General features: G+C 38.8%; 2 protein-coding genes across 3 annotated transcripts in view; both read right to left on the reverse strand.

Annotated features, from left to right (window-relative positions):
• LOC114461236 (zinc finger and BTB domain-containing protein 49) overlaps window positions 1–6,633 on the reverse strand; it is a 33,950-nt gene extending 27,317 nt beyond the window's left edge. For both annotated transcript variants that reach the window (XR_003673820.1, XM_028443180.1), the window contains exon 1: window positions 6,152–6,633. Coding sequence is in view for 1 of the 2 variants with exons in the window: in XM_028443180.1 (XP_028298981.1) it covers window positions 6,152–6,458 (307 nt within the window). In the remaining variant the exon portion in view is untranslated. The remainder of the gene's footprint in view (window positions 1–6,151) is intronic.
• A 5,377-nt stretch (window positions 6,634–12,010) lies between these two features.
• On the reverse strand, window positions 12,011–20,984 carry LOC114461262 (zinc finger protein 358-like). The gene is made up of 4 exons (XM_028443224.1): window positions 20,686–20,984; window positions 20,444–20,520; window positions 18,639–18,741; window positions 12,011–14,472 (listed from the first exon to the last, which is right to left on the reverse strand). Exons 1-4 carry the CDS (start codon window positions 20,924–20,926, stop codon window positions 13,514–13,516), a joined length of 1,380 nt encoding a protein of 459 aa, XP_028299025.1. The 5' UTR covers window positions 20,927–20,984; the 3' UTR covers window positions 12,011–13,513.
• Between the last annotated feature and the right edge of the window lie 274 nt (window positions 20,985–21,258).

Raw genomic sequence — 21,258 nt, forward strand, 5'->3', positions numbered from 1 at the left:
ATTCATGTTTTCTCTGTCATTTTAACTTTCTGTGGGCCAAATTGGATGCTGTAAAGGGCCAGATTTGGCCCCCGGGCCATGAGTTTGACACACGTGATATACAGTAAATATTAGTGATGGACAATATGGGGAAGAAAAAAAAGAAAAAAAAAAAAATCCCGTTTTTTTTTTTGGTAAAATATCGATCACGATTTTTATTATGATTTTTTTCCATCAGATCATTTTGACTATTTTCAAGTTATTTACCAATAAAACAAACCAATTCAAGTCAGGGCACTTTTCAAACATTTTTAAAAATGTATGTAGCAATTTATCAAAACTGGTTATAAATACAATTAACATTAAACAAAAAGGCTGATGTGTAGTTTTAGCCACAACCAGTATTTATACTTTAACTAAAGTGGTGTTGCATTAGCATTAGCATCACTTGCTACATAACAAGGCAGCATATCAGTCTAGTGATTTCCATTAGTTTTTTAGGTAACACACCCATGTTAATAAAATCCTACTCTAAGCATTGTTTGAACGCCTCATTTCACACAGTTTAGACAATCATATCCTTTACAAGATAAATCATTACTTCTTTGGTTACATTAAGCCTGGGTGATATGGACCAATATTCATATCTCTATAGTTTTCCTCAAAATGGTAATAGGTGACTTAAACTAGAATTATTTAAGTTTTTTCCCAATATAGTTTTACAAGAAAAACAATAATGGTGAATAAAAATGCCACAAAGAGCCTTTTATTAATCACTAGCAGCTCAACATCAACATTTTCAGGCACTTTTGACTTTTTCCTTCATTAATGCTGAAATGCGTGATTAAATTCTGTAGTGTTGTGAAACCACATTCAGGATGTGGTCCCTTTAAGAAGTGTGTAAACAGCCCTGTGAGTAGAGTTTAGTTAGTTACAGAAGAGAAACATGCCATGTTAACTCAACCGTCTCACAGAACTGATGGAGTTTAACAGTTTTACAGACGGACATCTGCACTGAGCCTCCGACAGGCAGCCGCTAGCACACAGGAAGTAGCACAGCTGTGTGTCTGTGCACTGGGGGGAGGGGGAATGTACTTTCTGTGAGTGTTTAATAATTATTGTGTCTGTACTGCTGATATGAGCCTGATTAGTAAATGGTGTGATTTGGCACATTAAAACCCTTTAGATATGTTGTGTATAGACAACAGACATATGGCACAGACATGGTACTGCGAGGGATGAAATGTGCACGACAGACAGTTCTACCATCTCCTTGATTTGGCAGATCATTGTCATGTTTTAATCCTCAATGATATAATATCGTCAAATCACACACCCTTAGGATAGGTGTGTAAATCAATGTTCTTATTTCATAAATCAGTTATAACGCTGTATAAAAACTACAATATTAGCCCCTAAAATGAAATCCCATTTCTGTGGAGCTTTAATAGAGACAGTTTGAACATCTTGTCTTTCAGTCAACAGATGGATGTATGTGTGTGTGTGTGTCTACTGGCACACTGATGTGTTGTGGTTGGCTTTATGAATAGTTAGACGAGCAGCAGTCGTACCATCACTTCTTTCAAACATCAGGACACAACGAGCTCTTTAAATGAAATCTTTTCACACACTGATTCTGTAGGCATGGAAGCATTATTATTATTATTATTATTATTATTAATATTATTATCATCATCATCGGCTCTGCTTGCTCACATGTTCATGTTTCATGACTAATCAACCAGGAAGAAGACATGCAACAGTTTGGACAATACGTCTGCTCTGTGCAGTTTACATGTTCTCTTTGAGTCTACTATTTATGCGTCCTTCCTAATGTGTGTGTGTGTGTGTGAGAAAAAATTGATTCGCTAATATATCACGATATTTCACTGCACGATTATTACATCGATCCAAAAAATGTCCAAACGTATTTTTGTAAATCATGTTTTTGTTTTTTTACATAAAAACTATGTAATTGAATTACCATTAGCATAGCACGTAAACTCCTGGTCACTAGGTGTCAGTGAACGCACCATCAGACCTTGTTAAACTACCTCACTCCTCTATGACTTTTAGCTTTATTTTCATTAAACATAGTGGACACTTTGATAGATATATGTGCTTAGTTTTTATTAAACAATAAGAACTTAACAGAATCAGAATATGTTAGTGAAGCTAAAGTTTAACTTTTTTGAGAAATGATATTTTTTTGGTAATATAAATGTAATTTCACAGTTTGATAAACATTCCATTTGTTTTTGATTTTTGTGCTTGAATTACAGTTAGTTACCATTTACTTGTTCTCACAAGTTTAAAAAAAAAAATGAAGTAAATTATATTTCATACCATCGTGTACTTGTAAAGGTGACATTTGACATTATTGATATTGTGATTTATATCGTATTGATTAGCATCGGGATATCGTATTGTGACATTCCAATCGTGAATCATATCGCCAGATTTATGGCAGTGTGTGTGTGTGTGTGTGTGTGCAGTCAGACTCATGTTTAGATTAAAAAAAAGACAGATAGAAAATCAACATCTTTCCATCATAAATCAGGTTAAATCAAGTGAAGTCTGTTTGTAAACCAGGGCTGTCAAATTCATTTTAATTCAGGGGCCAAATAAGGACCACTAATGATCTGAAGTGGGCCACAGACCATAGGCTGGAAAAAAAAAGACATTTCAACAATTTTTTGGCTCAAGGTCACTTAACAAAATGAACAGGTCCAGAAAGTTAATAATTAATAATGTTAACTATTAGGGCTGGGATAAACAATTACCTTTAAACAATTCATCTAGCAATTATTTTATTGATGCATCAATTAATCTAATAATTCATTTTTCCAGTTCGATTCGACTCGATTATCTCCACATTAACTGACTAAAAGTAATTTATACGTGTTGATTTATATATCTAAAATGAAAAAAAAAAAAAACAAATTCCTTAACATAGGAATATATGTGTATTGCTCTTCAACTCAAAATTCCAAAATAAAGTTCAGTAAGAATATAAAACTACAAAATAATGCATTCAGAGTCAGAGGTAGCATTCATTAAAAAATAAAAAGGCAGTGCTTAAACAGAGCAGAAGTATGCCCCCCCCCCCCCCCCATTGCACAGACAGAGTTTGCTGTGCTGCTTCCTCTGTGTCAGTGACTGTCTGTCAGAGGCTCAGTGCAGATGTCTGTCTGTCTGTTAAACTATCAGTTCTGAGTGTTGAAGCACTGAAATACAGTATGTTTGAGGAAACACTGCATGTGTTTCTCTTCTATAACTATCTGTCGCAGAGATCTGCTGCTGCTGCAGCTAACGGGGCTGTTTACACATTCTTAAAGAGACAGTGTCCTGAATGTGATTTACTTTAAAAACTACTTTCAACAACCCAGAGCTGCCCTGAAAAATCAACACTACATCATTTAATCACATTTCAGCATTAATGAAGGAAAAAGTCAAAAGTGACACAAAATGTTGCTAGTGATTAATAAAAGGGTCTTTGTGGCTCCAATGACTTTGACCCATTATTGTTTTTATTGCAAAACTATTGATAAAAAATAAATAAATAATAAATGTAGTTTATATCACCTAATGCCATTTTGAGGAAAAATATAGATATGAATATTGGTCCATATCACCCAGGCCTAATGTTACCAAAGCAGTAACGTTTTATCTTGTAAAGGATAGGATTGTCTAAACCAATCGGCTCTAAATGGGCTTAAAATCACACAGTAATATACATCCTTTAGCCTCATTCAGAGGTACATATTGGAAAAAGTTGTGTTTCCTCCCTTGTTATTCCACAATTTGTTAAAAGTCAGCTTTAAACAGAGTTCGTTGTTAGCGCTGTGAGCCACGAATCCGTAAACATCTCCATCGTTTCCTCCTTACACTACACCAGGTCTCACTGCATAGGCTGGTGTAGCATTAGCACAGAGTGCTAACAGCTGATGTGTGTAAACAATGGGTCCGTAGCTCCAAACAGTGACTTCCAACACAATCAGCAGCAGAAAAATTAGTGCAGTTTGTATTTACATTAGGGATGTAATGATTCACTCAACTCCCGATATGATTCGATTCACGATACTGGGTTCATGTTACGATTCTCTCACGATTTATTTTACAAAACGGGACTGTACATAAATGACTGAAAAGTATTCCTTTATTTTTTTGGGGGGGGAAATACTGTACTATTTTCCTTTTATTTTTCATTGTCAAAAGAATCCCTTGATAAACTATTCAAAACAATGCAATTTAACTAAAAATAAATCTTGAATGAAATAAATAAAGGAATAATACAAATGAAGAAAAAGCCTATTAATTTAAATTCTGGTTCTATAGTAAACAATGCAAAACTGCATAATAGTTCTTTTTCTTTTTAAAAGTGCAACTGAAAATGTATTTTGTGCCTTAACAATTGGACAAAAAAAAAAAAAACACTTATTGCACTGATTTACGTCAGATATTTATTTGGACCAGCAGAGGGCGCTGGTAACCCAGTGGTCGGTTGGCATGCAGATATCCTTGCAGTGAAGAAGAGATGCTATGCTAGCAGACAGAGCTAATAGAAAAACGTGACTTTTACAGATATTCACGTAATATTACAGACATTCTTTCAGTGCTAAACGGGTAAGGAATCATTTATGAACATGTTTAAGAGCAGTAGGCAGTCAGAAAGAAAGTAATAGATTCCGCCCGCCGCCAACACTTCTGGATAGCGCCCTCTGCTGTTTAAAAAAGTACTGCGATTCAATTTTCACAGCATCATGTGAACCGTGATACCTATGAATCAATTTTTAACTGCCTTACGATTAATCGTTACATCCCTAATTTACATATATGGTAATAAAGTATAATATATTATATATTAAACCAGTGTTGTTTTAGCCGTTAGATAGTTGGAGAGGGAGGAGCTCACATTCTAGGAGGCATGTTAGGTGACGTCACCTGCCAACGTGGGCAAAATCCAACTGTCACGTTTAAAACTGATTTTCTACAAAATGTGTAATAACAAGGGAGGAAACAGAACTTTTTACACTTCCTCTGAATGAGGCTAAAGGATGTTTATCACTGTAGATAAACCATTAGAAAATGATTTTTTCATCATACCTCCCCTTTAATGCACTTTATTTTTTTTTTTTGGAATGCATGTTTTGTTTTATTTGAAGGGCTAATATAAATGATAAACTTTGTTGTGCTTTTTATGAAAAGTAAATGGACTTGACTTTATATAGCGCCTTATAACCACACTGAAGCAGTCTCAAAGCGCTTTACATATCAGCTCATTCACCCAATCACTCTCACATTCACACACCAGTGGGACAGGACTGACATGCAAGGCGCTAGTCGACCACTGGGAGCAACTTAGGGTTCAGTGTCTTGCCCAAGGACACTTCGACACATAGTCAGGTACTGGGATCGAACCCCCAACCTCTCGATCAGAAGACGACCCTCTACCACCTGAGCCACGGTCGCCCTAAGTAAAGACTACTGGAATATTTAAAAAATGTCATAATATTGAATAAACATTTACTTTCTTTAAAAAAACAGGTCTAAAAATGTACTCTATGCTATCTATGCACTATTTAAAAAAAATATTGAAAAACTTTTCATTTTCATTTCCGTGCATCCCAAATATATATATATATATATATATATATATATATATATATATATATATATATATATATATATATATATATATATATATATATATATACCCCCTGTAGTACAATCGAGAATCTCTAAGGGTATGCGTACCACTACTGAGAAACACTGCTCTCAACGGCCTGAACGTGTCCCCGGGCCTTGAGTTTGACACCAGTGCTGTAGAGATCAGACTGAGATAAAATAGTGGAATGTTAGTTAAATATGGCTGAGATTAGATTAGATGGACAGAAGTTCCATCTTTGTTCAGTATTTACTTAATGTTGATCCAGTGTTTGTTTTGTAATGTTATGTTTCAGTGATGATCAGACTGCTGATGGACAGTATCTCCTGGTTCTTTTTTTCTTTTTGCACATGTTGTCAAAGGTCAACAGTAAAAGAAGTGCAATCTTTCAGAGACAAATACATGTTTTGTTAACTGTGACCATCACCAGCCCTCCCTAAGGAATGTTAAGAAACATTTTATTTTAGGAGGATATAAAAAGTAAGTGAGTCTCCTGGTTCTTACCGGCGGGGGGCAGCGGCTCCTGTAGCGGCTCAGCAGCAGCTCTGAGTCCGGCCGCTCGGCTGCTGTTCCCGGGGTGGTTCCCGGTGAGGTCCCGGTGCCTCCTCTCCGCGGTGCCCCGGGCCAGCTTCAGCTCCAGTAGGTGAAGCTTCCTCTTCAGGGCCTTGTTCTCTCTCTGACACTGGGACATCTGGAAGCTCACCACCGCGTAGTCGTCGTCCACCAGTTTGCAGATCTCTGCTACGGCGGCATTAGCCAGCACCTCCATGATGGAGGCTAGCTGGGTCTGGAAGGCCAGACGGCGGGACATGGTTCACCTTCACGGCGCTAAACAACTCCTCTGAGGCTGCAGGAGAGGATTAATTCCCTAATGTGATGGAGGTCACAACATTACAGCAGCGAAACAAAGCCCAATAACATCCACTCCTCAGCAAACAAAGATGGCTCACAGGAGCTGCTCGACACAAGCCTATGGAACCGGAAGTAGCACGCATCATTTCCGGTGATGCTATCGCCACAGGTTGACCACACATGATCAAAAAGAGGTAGAAATTATAAATTAAAAAAAACCTAATAAACAAACAATAAATAAATAAAAATCACACCAATAACGTAACGGGGTCAGGACATAACTTAAATTATATTAACATAAATTGCTCTAACAGTGTACATAGTTTCAGTGCAGACTCAATTTTCATTATTTTCAGGGATTTGACATGCAGATTAAAGTCGTTTTTCCAAAATAAGAAATTAGGATATTATGTATGGAGAATTTGACTGTCAATATTAAATTATTAACAGCAAAGTCTATATTCTTATCTTTAGAAAAGTGACAAAATTGAATGCAATCAACTGTTAAAGGGGATAAGTTTATTCCCTTTCGCCGTAGCCAGCTCCATAATTCCTCCCAAAATGTACGAACCACAGAACAATTAAAAAAAAGATTCTCCAAGTGTGCAGCCTTCCACCTCTCCATTCAATTTACTGTAAGTCTAATAAAATTATTAGTCGGATAAATTTAATTTAAAATGTTAAAGTTGAATTCTTTAACTTTTGGAAGGAGTGGAGATTTTAAATATTTAGTTATTATTAGAGTTACATGGCCAGCTTCAAAATCTCTCAATATATTGATATATTGGAGAACGAAAACACTAGTTTTAGATATTTCTGTTTGATTTTCATTATTTCAAGTGTAAGCAAAATTTTTAAACATGAATAAACAAGACATTCCAAAGTTATCCCTAAATTAAGACAGCTTTATATTAATTATGTTGAATTTTGAAACCTTAAACGTAAAAACACATTAATAAGAAACACTTATTTGAGTTCCTGTTCCACTAACTAATTACCTGTACATCCTCTAAGATTTTAAAATTGATGAAAGGAAGAAGATAAGATGCAAATAATTAGTTCATTCAGTTTTGCCCAAAGTGAAAGTACTTCAGTTTAGTTTAAGGTTATTAATGATGTTTACCCCACAAAAGAATTACTGAGACAGAGATTTAACTTAAATGTTGGTTATTGTGTATTTTGTGACATAGTGCAGATTTTTCGGAGGGATTTTCAGATTTGGTTTCAACCTAAAGGGATTCAACTTTATATGTTCACTGTGTATCAGATGTCAAATTTGGCTTGTTTGTTAATGATAAGATGGTTGATTTTTTGTGTGAATAACATTGTTTTGTTAGGTAATTATTATATTCATAAATGTTTCTTCAAATCTGTGCCTAATTTTACCCACTAGAGGAACAAGCTTAAACTTTTTACCAGTTTTTTAATCTTTTCTTCATGGCAGAAATACCTCTAGACTTGTTTCATTTATGAAAAACTGGGTTTATTTCAATAGCACAATCTGTTGTTTGATTCTATGTACATTAATTAGCTTTTTTTGTTTTAGTCTTTTAACTTTGTCTATAATCTGTTTTCATGTGAAAACATTCCTTTTTGTTTGTATCTGTACTTGTTCAATTAAAAATAAAAGTTTACATGTCGACAGTTTATTAAAAATCAATTTTTCCACATTTATGTGAAATTGTGTTGAGCATCGTTTTGTTTTCTTTGCTTCTTATTATTTGTTTACATATTCAAAATAAGTAAAAAATCTAAAGGAACAATAAGAAGGAACAATTAGTTCAAAGTGGTAAATATAAAAATGGTGAATGTGAATAATTGGCAAAAATAATCATGAAATCTGGTGAAAAGAGGTTAAAAGTGACAATAACAGGTCAACATATGTGACATTGGGTGTAAAAGTGGTGGAAATGGTTTATAAGTGCTGAACATGTCTGGAAAGTGGAAAAAAGTGCAGAAAGTGTCAAAAATGGGAGAAATGTAGCAAAAATACATTAAAAGGAGCAAAAATATGGCAAGAAAAAGTGACTAAAATAGGTTAAAATATGGTGAGTTTGGTGAAGTTGCAGAAAAAAGGTAAAAATAAGCAAAAATGGCAAAAATTGTTCAGAAAATATTCTTAGTTTCTTGAAGGCATCTGAGAACCCCCTCCCAGTGTCTAGTGACCCCAAATAGGGTGCTGACCCCAAGGTTGAGAACCCCTGCATTGGAGAACATGCTTCTAATAGAACCCATTTAGGTCTGTACGAGATTAAAGTCATAATATTTCTGGATTAAAGTCGTAATGTCATACATTACAAACCCATAGATAATGACGTGACAGGCTGAAGCTTGTAAATCATCACATTTATTGACGTGTTCAGGCAGCAGCTGAAAGGCAACACGTCGGTTGAGCTCCAACGTCGACCACGACCACACAACACAGAAAAACTCACATTTTTTTACACATCTTTCTTTTCCTCCAATGTTAAACAGGCTACACAGAATATTGGACACTATAAAAGACCAACACACATCATCAGGCTCAGGGTAAATACGTGTAGGCCTGTTACAACAGTGCAAAACACAGCATGGTTAGTGTCAGGAACATTTTTGTAATGCTGAAGGTGCAAAGCTGAATAGAAAACCATGACTTTCCAAAGGGCTCCACAGAAGGCCACTTTATAAATAATCCAAGAGAAGAAGAAAGAGCAGTGAAATGAGAACATGTAAAGTGCTTTAATGAAAGTATCTGATGGACGAGGATCACGTAGCTCTGCCTTAACGCCTGATAACCACCTCACATCCTGTCAGTGTAAAAGGATTCTCCAGTTTTTTAACAAATGTCCTACATTTTTCTAAATGTCCTTATTAGTAGATCTATGTCTAACAAATACATTATTATGCACCATATTCATTTTATCAAATAGGACTACTTGATAGTTTTACAGTCTGTGTTCCTCCATCTTGAAATCATGTGATTGATGATGTCACACGGCCCCACTGCCTGTAAACATCCATTGTTTTCTACTGGAGTGAAACATTCAGCCTGATTTTTACATCATTTAGTAGATTTTACCTACCTTAGTTCTTCTAAGGGACCTTTAGTTTCTCCCTTAAACAGTACGCTGACACGCTCTGGTGGCTGAAGTTAGAGAGTAAATCAAAGTACTTCTATCCTCAGGGTGTGTGTGTCTTAACAGTCTGTGATTACTCTCCAACTTCAGCCACCAGAGCGAGTCAGCGCACTGATCTTCTAATAAGTAGATTTTTAGGCCAAACTTTTAAAAACAGTGGAGGATCCCTTGAACACTGGTTCCACTGGTTCCACTGTTACTGGACATCTTTTAGGAATGACCAGTTCCTGGTGCTTTAACTGTCTGTATGGGATTGAAACCAATCTACGGCACTTTAGAATGTTTGGTCAACAATGAAACAAACATTGTGTCCATCTTCTCACGTTTTGTTTTTAAGGAAAATGTTAGAGTGGAAATAAAATGCATTCAGGAAGTGCCAAGAAAACCAGTCATTGGTCAGACCAAACACTTTCAGGCTTCAAAATAAGTCATCAGACTGAATGTCCTCTAATAAAACCACCTCACGCCATAAACCATGACATTTTATTTTGAAGGAAATACTCGTCATCTATGTTCTGCTTCTTATATGAGAGAAAAGTTGAAAGCTGTTATTTTCCATTTATTCTTAAAGGTTTTGATATGTCAGGGTTCTCACCAGGAATTGTTCTCAGCATAGGGGGATCGATTTGGAAATGTATAACAGACAAATTTAGTGAAGTAAAGCTAAAGTTGTTTGTTTTTTTTTTGTTCCAACCTTACCTTAAAGATAAACGTTATTGTTTAATTGGTGAAGATGATGATGATGAATGTAGTAATAGTAACTCAAGCTTGGTATATACAGTATACATATATATTTAGTTCCTCCACCAATAAATGCTCACACACACTGTAGAGACAACACCAGGGTTCTCCAGCTCTATGGAGCAGTGGCGCCCCCTATGTTCAGTTTCCAGCCACGTATGGATAGTTTTCTGTTTTTTCCTTATTTAATCGGTACTATTGTAATAACTGTTGCACATTATGACACTAAAGGGACTCTCAGGTGTGCACAGGTTGTTTAAACTCTTTTTAATCAATACAGGCTATTGGCTTCTTACCTGAGGACCTCTGCAGCCCTTTAGCTGCCCCTGATGCTGCCTGTGTGCATCCTCTACTTACATAACCATAATAACCGTCTACGTATGCAAGCTACGAGGAATGCGGACAGTCTGGATTCCGCTGTGTGTGGAGGATCAAACATACCGAGGCCTGGAAGCACCCGGTTCCTAACCCACCGCCCGGTTCCTAACCCAACGCCCGGTTCCTAACCCAACGCCCGGTTCCTAACCCACCGCCCGGTTCCTAACCCAACGCCCGGTTCCTAACCCAACGCCCGGTTCCTAACCCACCACCCGGTTCCTAACCCACCGCCCGGTTCCTAACCCAACGCCCGGTTTCTAACCCACCGCTTACCGGGGCTGTTGACATGGTTACCTCGCTGAGCCCTCTCCGTTCTCCGGTGGGGGCGGAGCCCCTGTAGTGAAAAATGATCCTATGCGTGAAAGCCTCCTACAGGCGCATGCACACTAATAGCGTAGTAAATATTTACACGTATACCTACAATATTTGTCCTACTATGATAAACCCTAATTCTAACTCAAACCCTAAAAATGAAAGGAAAGATTATGACTTTTTTTTTTTTTTTTTTTTAAATGACGGACGCGCGTTCGCAGTTTGCCAGGTGCGCATGCCCAGTGTCTACCGTAGGAAACTTTCACGGTAGGTTTATTCTACACTACACCCCCTCATCCCCGACACAGGGACCTGTTTATGACAGTGGTGATAAACACTAACTGTACAGCAGAACACAGTGAATGATCTACACCTCACGCTGCCTCAACAGAGCACATAGCATCATCAAGGACAGTTCACACCCTGGTTTCCACATGTTCAACCTGTTGCCCTCTGGTAGGCGCTACAGATGTATCAAAGCTAGAACAAACAGACTCAAGAACAGTTTCTTTCCGAAAGGCATAACCATTCTGAACTCTCATATGCACTAAATCTACAATACCATACACTGTTATGCAATATTATCTAACTGGTGCAATATACTGGGTAATGTGCAATAGTTTCTATGCAATATGCTGGCACAGTATTATGTTAATACTGATATGAGTGTGTGAACTTTTTTTTAAATCTATTTATATTGTATTCTTATTATTATTCTTATGTTTGTATTTTTATGGGGAGCTCTATCTCATTACATGTTATGTAATGATAATAAAAGGCTATTCTATTCTATTCTATTCTATCAGCTCATTTTCTAACACAATCATTTAGAAGTAAAGACAACGATGATGAGTAGCTGCACTTACAGTCCCTGGCATTAATAATTCATTGTGTTGTTTTATCTTTTATTTAAAAACCCAAATTCTACAAGTGTTATGAGAACTCATATTATAGGTTTTATAAGTTTTTATATGTTCTGCTTTGATTGTGCACAGCTACATGTTTAGTTTCTTGTGATTTACTCATTTAAGTTTTGTTTAGAAGTCTTTATTTTTACTGAATAAGCTTTTGTGTTAGATCAGATTGAATTATCTGAACAATATAATATATTAGTAATATATATATATATATATATATTTATTTCTTTTGTAATCTGATTATTACTGTTGGATTTGGTGATTTAATATAAATAAAGATTAGTGATACATTTGTTTGGTTACTTTAATGATTCGATACTGACAAACATACTTTGTTTAAAACTATGAAATAGTCACAAAGTGAGGAAAAGAAAAATAAAGTGCATCAAAACCTGTGATAATCGTTATTATCGTATTAATCGTTGTTTAATCGAGTCGTAGCACCCTGAATTGAAATGGAATCATGAGGTCCCTTAGATGACACACCCCTAAAAGTAAAGGCAGTAACAAAGATTAAAAAACAGCTTTACTTCACTAAGTTTGGCCCTCAAAGAGTTATACATTTCAAAATTTCCTGCGCCGCCAGCGCTCACTCGCAGGCCACGCCCCCTATGCTGTGAAAAATTCCTGGTGAGAACCCTGGGCTGAACACATAACATTTGATTAAAAAAACTGATTCCAAGACGCGCTTTACAAATTGACATGAGGTACTATGTGGGACCTGTAGTAATATTGGAACAAACACACGCACACGTTTTTAAAATGTGAAAAATTAAAGACTAAAGGAAGTGATATCATTTAGAATTTTGGACAGCAATGTTCTAAACTTTCAATTTATATTTCAGACCTCATGTGCAGTTAAAACAACATGTTTGTATTGTTCAATGTATTACAATAAAATAAGTTTGGAACATTCAAGGTGTTTGCTCTATTTAAAAAAAAAAAAATTGGATCGGCCAAAATCGGTATTGGCCAGTCAGGATTTAATCGGTGCACCCCAAGTTGATATATCTTAACTTTTAGAAAATAAAAGTAAAGAACAGCTTTTCAACTTACTTCGTCATGTGTACTTTCGTGTTTTACGGCCTGAGAACGTTGAGTCTTATTTGACTTATTTTGAAGTCTGATGCCGTTTCATCTGAAGGAGGTTTTGCTGAGTCATGAGTCCAAATGGTCTGACCAATGACAGAGGTTTTCCTGATACCTGATACCTCTCTGAGACCTGAGGATGTCCTAAATCTACACCGTAGACAGGATTTAGGACAATGATCATTGCACACGTGATCCAGCTGCTGTTTCTGTTCCTTTTCTTTCTCCTCAGATGATAGGTTCACGTCCTTCCAAATGCAGTTGATTGGTGGTGTCAGCCCGGGAACGAACACACTGGAAATGTTTATCAGTCAGTGAACGGCCACTTAACGACACATGTGTGATGTTCTTCAGACGTTGAGGAGATGCAGAGCTGCTGAAACCTTATTTACTGCTGAGTTCACAGACAAACATCACATCTACAGACCATGTGACCCAGTCTACAGACCGTGGGAACCAGTCTACAGACCACACTGACTCTGCTGCCGGTGTCTGCGGACGCTACACATCTGGCTGAAGGCCTGTCCGCAGCGTGCACAGCTGTATGGTTTCTCCTGTGTGTGCACGGTTCGGTGCCTCTTCAGGTGACTGGAGGAGATGAAACTCTTCCCACACAGTGAACATCTGTAGCGTCTCTCCCCCGTGTGGATGAGCAGGTGGACGCGCAGGTTGTTGGGCTGAGCGAATCCTTTCCCACAGTGTGGACAGGTGTACGGCCTTTCCCCCGTGTGCACGCGCTGGTGCAGCTCCAGGGCGGCTGCGCTGGGGAACAGGCGGCCACACGCCGCACACGCTGCCGCGTCTTTCACAGCTGCAGCACCGCTCCTGTGGGGGCGTCTGTTGGCAGTGGGCGTGGCTGCAGTGGACGTGGCTACTGTGGGCGTGGCTACAGCAGCAGCAGCTGCAGCCAGGTCAAAGGAGGCAGCGAACGCCGCCATGTCGTGGCTGCCACTGAAGAGCATGGTGGGGGGGCTGTCCAGGCTATCCCCCCCCTGTGAGGAGAAGCTGGCTGAGGCCGGCCCACTGTCCGCCCCACCCAATCCCATCTGAGCCACAGCGTACGCCGCCCCCAGGTGGCTGACTCGTTCCTGCATCCAGGCCAGGTCCAGGCTGCTCAGACGCTCTGGGCTCGGCTCGTTGGACGCCACAGGGGTTGACGTCTGTGGAGAAGGAAAGTCTTCCTCAGTAGGATGTTCAGTCTTTACTGGGGCGTCCGTTAGGCCTCCTGAACGCTCCCTGTGGGAAGCCCCGCCCCCACTGCTACCTGCAGACTTACACGTTCTCCGTTTGGACCGAGGTCTACTGGTCAGATCCATGGTGGCCTCAGAGAGGGAGGAGGAGGAGTGGGGGGTGGACGGGCTGAAGTTAGTGATACTGGTGTCAAGGACGATGTCAGTGGGAGGGTCTTCTTCTCCTGAGTCTGGAGACACAACCAATAAGATCAATCAGTGAGGAAACATCAGGTCTAACTCAGCTCATCTCCTCCCCCCGTCATAAAGTCGTAGCATTAGCATTCACATCTAAAATAGATTAGTATGTAGGGATTAGAGGTAGGACTGGATTAGACTCACACGCTGACCTACAACCACATTAGGAACTTTAAAAAATTACAATGACCCTGTCATCTCTACACACAGGACGACAACCTTCACCAGTGGACGATGTAGGATGAAGAGATTTCTACAGATGGTAAACTTTTATACACAACAGAAATGACCACAACCAAAAAAACGGGACAAGCAGTGACACTCAGCATGTCTGGAAGGAGGAGGAAGTTGTGTTTGTGCAGACTGACGGGGGAGAGACTTGGAGGAACGCCAAAATACAGTAAGAAATCCATTCAACTCTGACATAGATAGTAAAATAATAATAATGTTAACATCAAAAGCCTGGTCTCTGTTGTTTTTATAGTTTTATAGAAGGAAACAATGATGAGGTTTCACTAAAACAAAAATAATTGCTTCAGTCACTAATAGATTTTTCAGAAAAAGACATTTTTTCTCAGTTTTCTGTCACAAACTGGTGATTTGTGTGAAACTTCAACTGATGATTACAGAAGAACAAAACAAGATAGAAACAATTATTTTTTCTGATGAAATTAGAAAATCTTTCAGAATCTGGTGTTAGATTATCATAGTACAAAATATTCTGTGGGTCTTTAAAAGTCAGTCAAAATGCTGGTTATGAGTGAAGAGGAAACTAATCAATGTTCATTAGCGTTGGTTTGTTTTGTTAGAAATTAAAAACAAGTAGCTACATCTTTTATATCATAGAAACATTCCTGTTCATAAATTAATTAAGATTACACAATCCAAATGTGTTAAACATGTTAAAAAATTAAATTATGCACCTTTATTAATCTACTGAGTGCTCCTTCCTTCTTCTTGTGTGATAAATTAAATTCATTAAGTATTCATTTTGAGTATTTGTTAAAGATCTTATCCATCCATGCACACGAGCATGGGGACTTGAACCAATCAGACCACGTCTCCAGTCTGACCTTAAAGCCCTGCAGCTCAAACCTGTGGTTTGAACAACTTTAATTTGACTTTTATTTTTGAGCAATCTTGCATTTTCAAATAATCTAAGCAACTTTTTCCTCTTTTGAACCAGAACCTTTTCTTTTCTTTTTCCTTTTGCGTCACATCAACACCCATGTATATGTATATAAAGTGTTATACCAGTTTAACCAGTAATAACTTTTGACTATATCATCATGCTTGTACATCATTAATGTTCTCATTTGTATAATAAATACACAATTTATACTTACTCATCAGAAGGAAAAATTATTAATTAATAAGATCATAAGTGATCGAGAACCCTTTTACTCAATCCTAGATGGCACTCGTGACAAATAATAATATTTAATATGATTTTTAAAACTATTTTTCCTCCTACAACAACAATCATTTATCACTGACTTTGTTCATTTGTCACTCATTTATTTATTTATTATTGGTTCTGAACCCTGTCTGAGTGTCAGTGTGGATTGGAGACACTGTCTGCTCCACTAGGACCATTGTCTCTGCTAGCTGCTACATGTTAGCATTGAGGTGCTAGCTGCTACATCAGGGGTCACCAACCTTTTTGTTACCAAGAGCTACTTCTTGGGTACTGATTAATGCGAAGGGCTACCAGTTTGATACACACTTAAATAAATAAAGCGGGGGGGGGGGGGTAGTTTGCTTCTTAAAGAGAAAATGAAATAATTCAATTTCACAGTGTTCTTTTATTTGAAAAACACATATAAAGTAAAGAACAAATTCCACAGTACCCGTGCAAATGGTAAATGATGGTGGTAGTAGTAGAATAAATAACATAAAATTAAGCAAAAAAGGCATACATTGTATAAATTATCCATCAATCTATGCAATGTATGCTTGAAATAAAAATAATCAACAAAAGGAAAATTAAACATAGCCTATACAACAACGGCTATAACCATAACAGAAACACTTCCCTACACATGGTTGGATTTGATTTTCTCCCGATTTCCTCACTGACATTGTCCGGGCGGACAATAATAACGATTACACCTCTTCTTATGCGGTGTAATCGTTATTATTACAACAATATTATTATTACAATAATATAATTACACCGCATAAGAAGAGGAAGAAGAGTCTTCTTCCTCTTCTTATGCGGTGTAATCGTTATTATTGTCCGGCTGGAAACGACGCTCAGTGAAGGATGGTCCGCCCGGACAATGTCGGGCAGAAATCAGGAGAAAATCGGGAGGGTTGGCAAGTATGTATTAAACACAAAAAACACTTTACATTTTAAGTGTTTATATATATGTATTGTCATTTCTAAGTTACATGTAAGTGTGATTTAAACAAGAATAGCTAAATAAATAAATCTATATCTATAAAAGCTCACTGGTAAGTGCTGCTATTTGAGCTATTTTTAGAACAGGCCAGCGGGCGACTCATCTGGTCCTTACGGGCAACCTGGTGCCTGCGGGCACCGCGTTGGTGACCCCTGTGCTACATGTTAGCATTGAGGTGTTAGCTGCTACGTGTTAGCATTGAGGTGTTAGCTGTTACGTGTTAACATTGAGATGGTAGATGCTACGTATTAGCATTGATATGCTAGCAGCTACATGTAAACATTGAGGTGTTAGCTGCTACGTGTTAACATTGAGGTGTTAGCTGCTACGTGTTAACATTGAGGTGTTAGCTGCTACGTGTTAACATTGAGATGCTAGCTGCTACGTGCTAGCATTGAGATGCTAGCTGCTACGTGCTAACATTGAGGTGCTAGCTGCTACGTGTTAGCATTGATGTGTTAACTGTTACGTGTTGACATTGAGATGCTAGATGCTACGTGTTAGCATTGATGTGCTAGCAGCTACGTGTTAACATCGAGGTGCTAGCTGCTACATGCTAACATTGAGGTGCTAGCTGCTACATGCTAACATCGAGGTGCTAGCTGCTACATGCTAACATCGAGGTGCTAGCTGCTACATGCTAACATCGAGGTGCTAGCTGCTACATGCTAGCATTGAGGTGCTAGCTGCTACATGCTAGCATTGAGGTGCTAGCTGCTACATGTTAGCATTGAGGTGCTAGCTGCTACATGTTAGCATTGAGGTGCTAGCTGCTACATGTTAGCATTGAGGTGCTAGCTGTTACATGTTAACATTGAGGTGCTAGCTGCTACATGTTGGCATTGAGGTGCTAGCTGCTACATGTTGGCATTGAGGTGCTAGCTGCTACATGTTGGCATTGAGGTGCTAGCTGCTACATGTTGGCATTGAGGTGCTAGCTGCTACATGTTGGCATTGAGGTGCTAGCTGCTACATGTTAGCATTGAAGTGTTAGCTGCTACATGTTAGCATTAAAGTGTTAGCTGCTACATGTTAGCATTGAGGTGTTAGCTGCTACATGTTAGCATTGAGGTGTTAGCTGCTACATGTTAGCATTGAGGTGTTAGCTGCTACATGTTAGCATTGAGGTGCTAGCTGCTACATGTTAACATTGAGGTGCTAGCTGCTACATGTTAGCATTGAGGTGCTAGCTGCTACATGTTAGCATTGAGGTGCTAGCTGCTACATGTTAGCATTGAGGTGCTAGCTGCTACATGTTAGCATTTAGGTGCTAGCTGCTACATATTTAGCATTGAGGTGCCAGATACTACATGTTTAGCATTGAGCTGCTTGCTGCTACATGTTTAGCATTCAGGTGCTAGATACTACATGTTTAGCATTGAGGTGCTAGATACTACATGTTTAGCATTGAGCTGCTTGCTGCTACATGTTTAGCATTCAGGTGCTAGATACTACATGTTTAGCATTGAGGTGCTAGATACTACATGTTTAGCATTGAGGTGCTTGCTGCTACATGTTGAGCATTAAGGTGCTTAATTCTATATGTTTAGCATTGTGGTGCTAGCTGTAGAAGTAATGCATTATTCTTCTGTAATTAATTAATTTTAAGTAACACTAAAGTCCCAACACTAGTTTTCTTCCCCGAGCTTTGAGATTTACACGTGTTCATCTGGTTTACATGGTCCAAACCTGCTTGTCCTGATCAGTTTCAAGCCAACATTAGGCTCCTCCCACCAGTGCCGACAGTGACTCACCTGCAGAGAAGCCGCACTCTGCCCTGATGTTCAGCTCCACCTTAAGGTTCAGGTCACAGTCGTCACGCTCCTGCTTCACCAGAGGAAGAACTTTGGCTTCTTCCTGCACACACGCACCAAGAAATCATGTGAATAATATCCACTGTTATCCAGAAAGTTTACTATTATTATAGTCATCTTAAAGATGGAAATCCTGGTTTTAATCAAAAATAGGTTCAAAGTGACCAAAAAACGTGGAAAAGGTGGTGAAATGGGATTTTAAAAACCACAGAAATGGGTTTTTAATGGATAAGATAGAATGGATAAGATTAAGATTAAATCGGGCTTTCGCCTTTAATTGGCCATGTAATGTTAGTACATTATTGGAATTTGTCTTCTGCACTTAACCCATCCCTGAGGATGCAGTCGGCAGCCATTTTGCGGCGCCTGGGGAGCAGTTCGGGGTTAAGGGACTTGCTCAACATCCCACAGTGACGGCCCCGGTGAGGCTTGAACCAGCAACCCTCCAATTACAAGCCCAGCGTCCTTAACCACTAGGCCACCACTCCCCATAAACAGACATAACCAGTGGTAAAAAGGGTTCAAAGTGTTAATATTGGAACGATTAGTTTAAACTGGTAAATAATGGTCATGACAAATGGTGAATGTGGCTAAATTGGCAAAAATAATCATGAAATCTGGTGAAAAGAGGTTAAAAGTGACAATAATGGGTCAACATATGTGACATTAGGTGTAAAAGTGGTAGAAATGGTTTATAAGTGATGAACATGTCTGGAAAGTGGAAAAATGTGTAGAAAAGTCATTAAAATATGATGAAGTGTCAGAAATGGGAGAAATGTAGCAAAAATACATTAAAAGGGCAAATTTATGGCAAGAAAAAGTGATTAAAATAGGTTAAAATATAGAAAGTTTGGTGTAGTTGTAGAAAAAGGGTAAAAAAAAAAATGGGCTCAAATTGTTCAGAAAATATTCTTAGTTTCTTGAAGGAATCTGGGGACCCCCTGCCAGTGTCTCAACCCCAGATGGGGTCCTGACCCAAAGGGTGACAACCCTCTGCTATAGAGGAAAGACTCCATAACACTATGTTAAGTTCTACACATCACTAGAACATTCTCTCTGTATCTATCTATAAAAGCAAGGAATCTGTGTGTGTGTGTGTGTGTGTGTGTGTGTGTGTGTGTGTGTGTGTGTGTGTGTGTGTGTGTGTGTGTGTCTCAAATATCTCTGTGGATCAGGATCAGACTGTTCAGAGTTTCAACATGGCTGCTGATTGGTTCAAGGATGTGCAACGTCTGATTTGTTTGGACTGCAATGATGACGTTAATATTAAAATAAATTTGTAAAGCATTTATGAAATAATTTATTAACGGTATCATTCTCCACAGTGATGATGTCATCAGTCCTACCTCTACAGTGATGATGTCATCAGTCAGACCATCACTCTTGTGATGATGTCATCAAGCCCACCTTCAAACACAGCCTCATTTGTCCATCCATGAGAAAGCTACGTACCCTCCCACTGTAACAATACATACTTCCTATTGGCTCTGCACTCGTTGGTTTGGTGTAATTGCAGAAAAAGGGTAAAAAATATTTTTTAAAAATGGGCTCAAATTGTTCAAAAAATACTCTTGGTTGCTTGAAGGCATCTGGGGACGCACTACCAGTGTCTCATGACCCCAAATGGGATCCTGACCCTGAGGTTGAGAACACTGCTTTAGAGGGAAGACTCCCTAACATTGTGTGAGCTCATTGGATAAGTTTTGAACTTTTTCTCTGTCAGATTAAAGCAGCTACATCTTCACCTTAGAAATGAGCTGCATGGCTTTTCCTTCTGAGGGAACAGGAAGTGACGTCACTAAAGGCGAACTGTCTTCATGACCTGAAATGAGTCAGAACAGCATCACATACACTTATTAATATATGTCACAGCCCTGAGCCTGAAGAGAACATCAGAATAAAACCATCTTAATGTCTTCTGTCAGTCACCATCATTACAGAGACTTCAGCAGTAGAATCATCTCCATCATGTGTCCCAGTGTCCTACCTTCACTCCGTCTCCGCAGCCTCCTCTCACAGCTCCGTAGCCGGGCCTCCGTGTCCCTCAGCTGGGTCCGCAGCGCCTCCTTCTCCCGGTCGGCCTGTGATCTCAGGGCGGTGTAGTCCTCCTCCACCAGGCGGCAGATCTCCACCACCGCCGCGTTGGCCAACGTCTCCATGACTGCGGCGACCTGCGCCTGGAAGCCCTGGAGGGTCTGTAAACCCTGTAAAGCCGCTACCTGCGCCATCACCGCGGGGCTCGGAGCGGCAACGGGCGGTGTCACAGCGTCAAGTCTGCGTCTCCAAGGCGGCGGTCGCGCAATGATGACGTCAGTGTTTAGTTTTATAGCGTCTACTGCTCACCTCTGCCTTTCACCGACATACACTATAATAGTATGAGGTAGTTTGTGTCTTTATTATACATTAAAAAATTATATATATATATATAAATAAATGAATAAATCACTTTAATTAAATAAAAAAAAACAATGAAAATCACCAACCAAAAATAAAAACTTTTCAATAAAAAAAAAAAATCACTTCAATCAAAAATGTATAACTTTTAAAAATAAAATCACTT

The sequence above is a fragment of the Gouania willdenowi genome, chromosome 1, assembly GCF_900634775.1.
Source record: "Gouania willdenowi chromosome 1, fGouWil2.1, whole genome shotgun sequence".
NCBI classification, from domain to species: Eukaryota; Metazoa; Chordata; class Actinopteri; order Blenniiformes; family Gobiesocidae; genus Gouania; species Gouania willdenowi.

Coding starts and splice junctions, on each gene's coding strand:
- LOC114461262 (XM_028443224.1), bottom strand. CDS start 20,926: ATGGCGCAGGTAGCGGCTTTACAGGGTTTACAGACCCTCCAGGGCTTC. Junction 20,521..20,685: donor GCTGCGGAGACGGAGTGAAG/GTAGGACACTGG, acceptor GACTCATTTCAG/GTCATGAAGACAGTTCGCCT. Junction 14,473..18,638: donor AGAGTGCGGCTTCTCTGCAG/GTGAGTCACTGT, acceptor TTGTGTCTCCAG/ACTCAGGAGAAGAAGACCCT.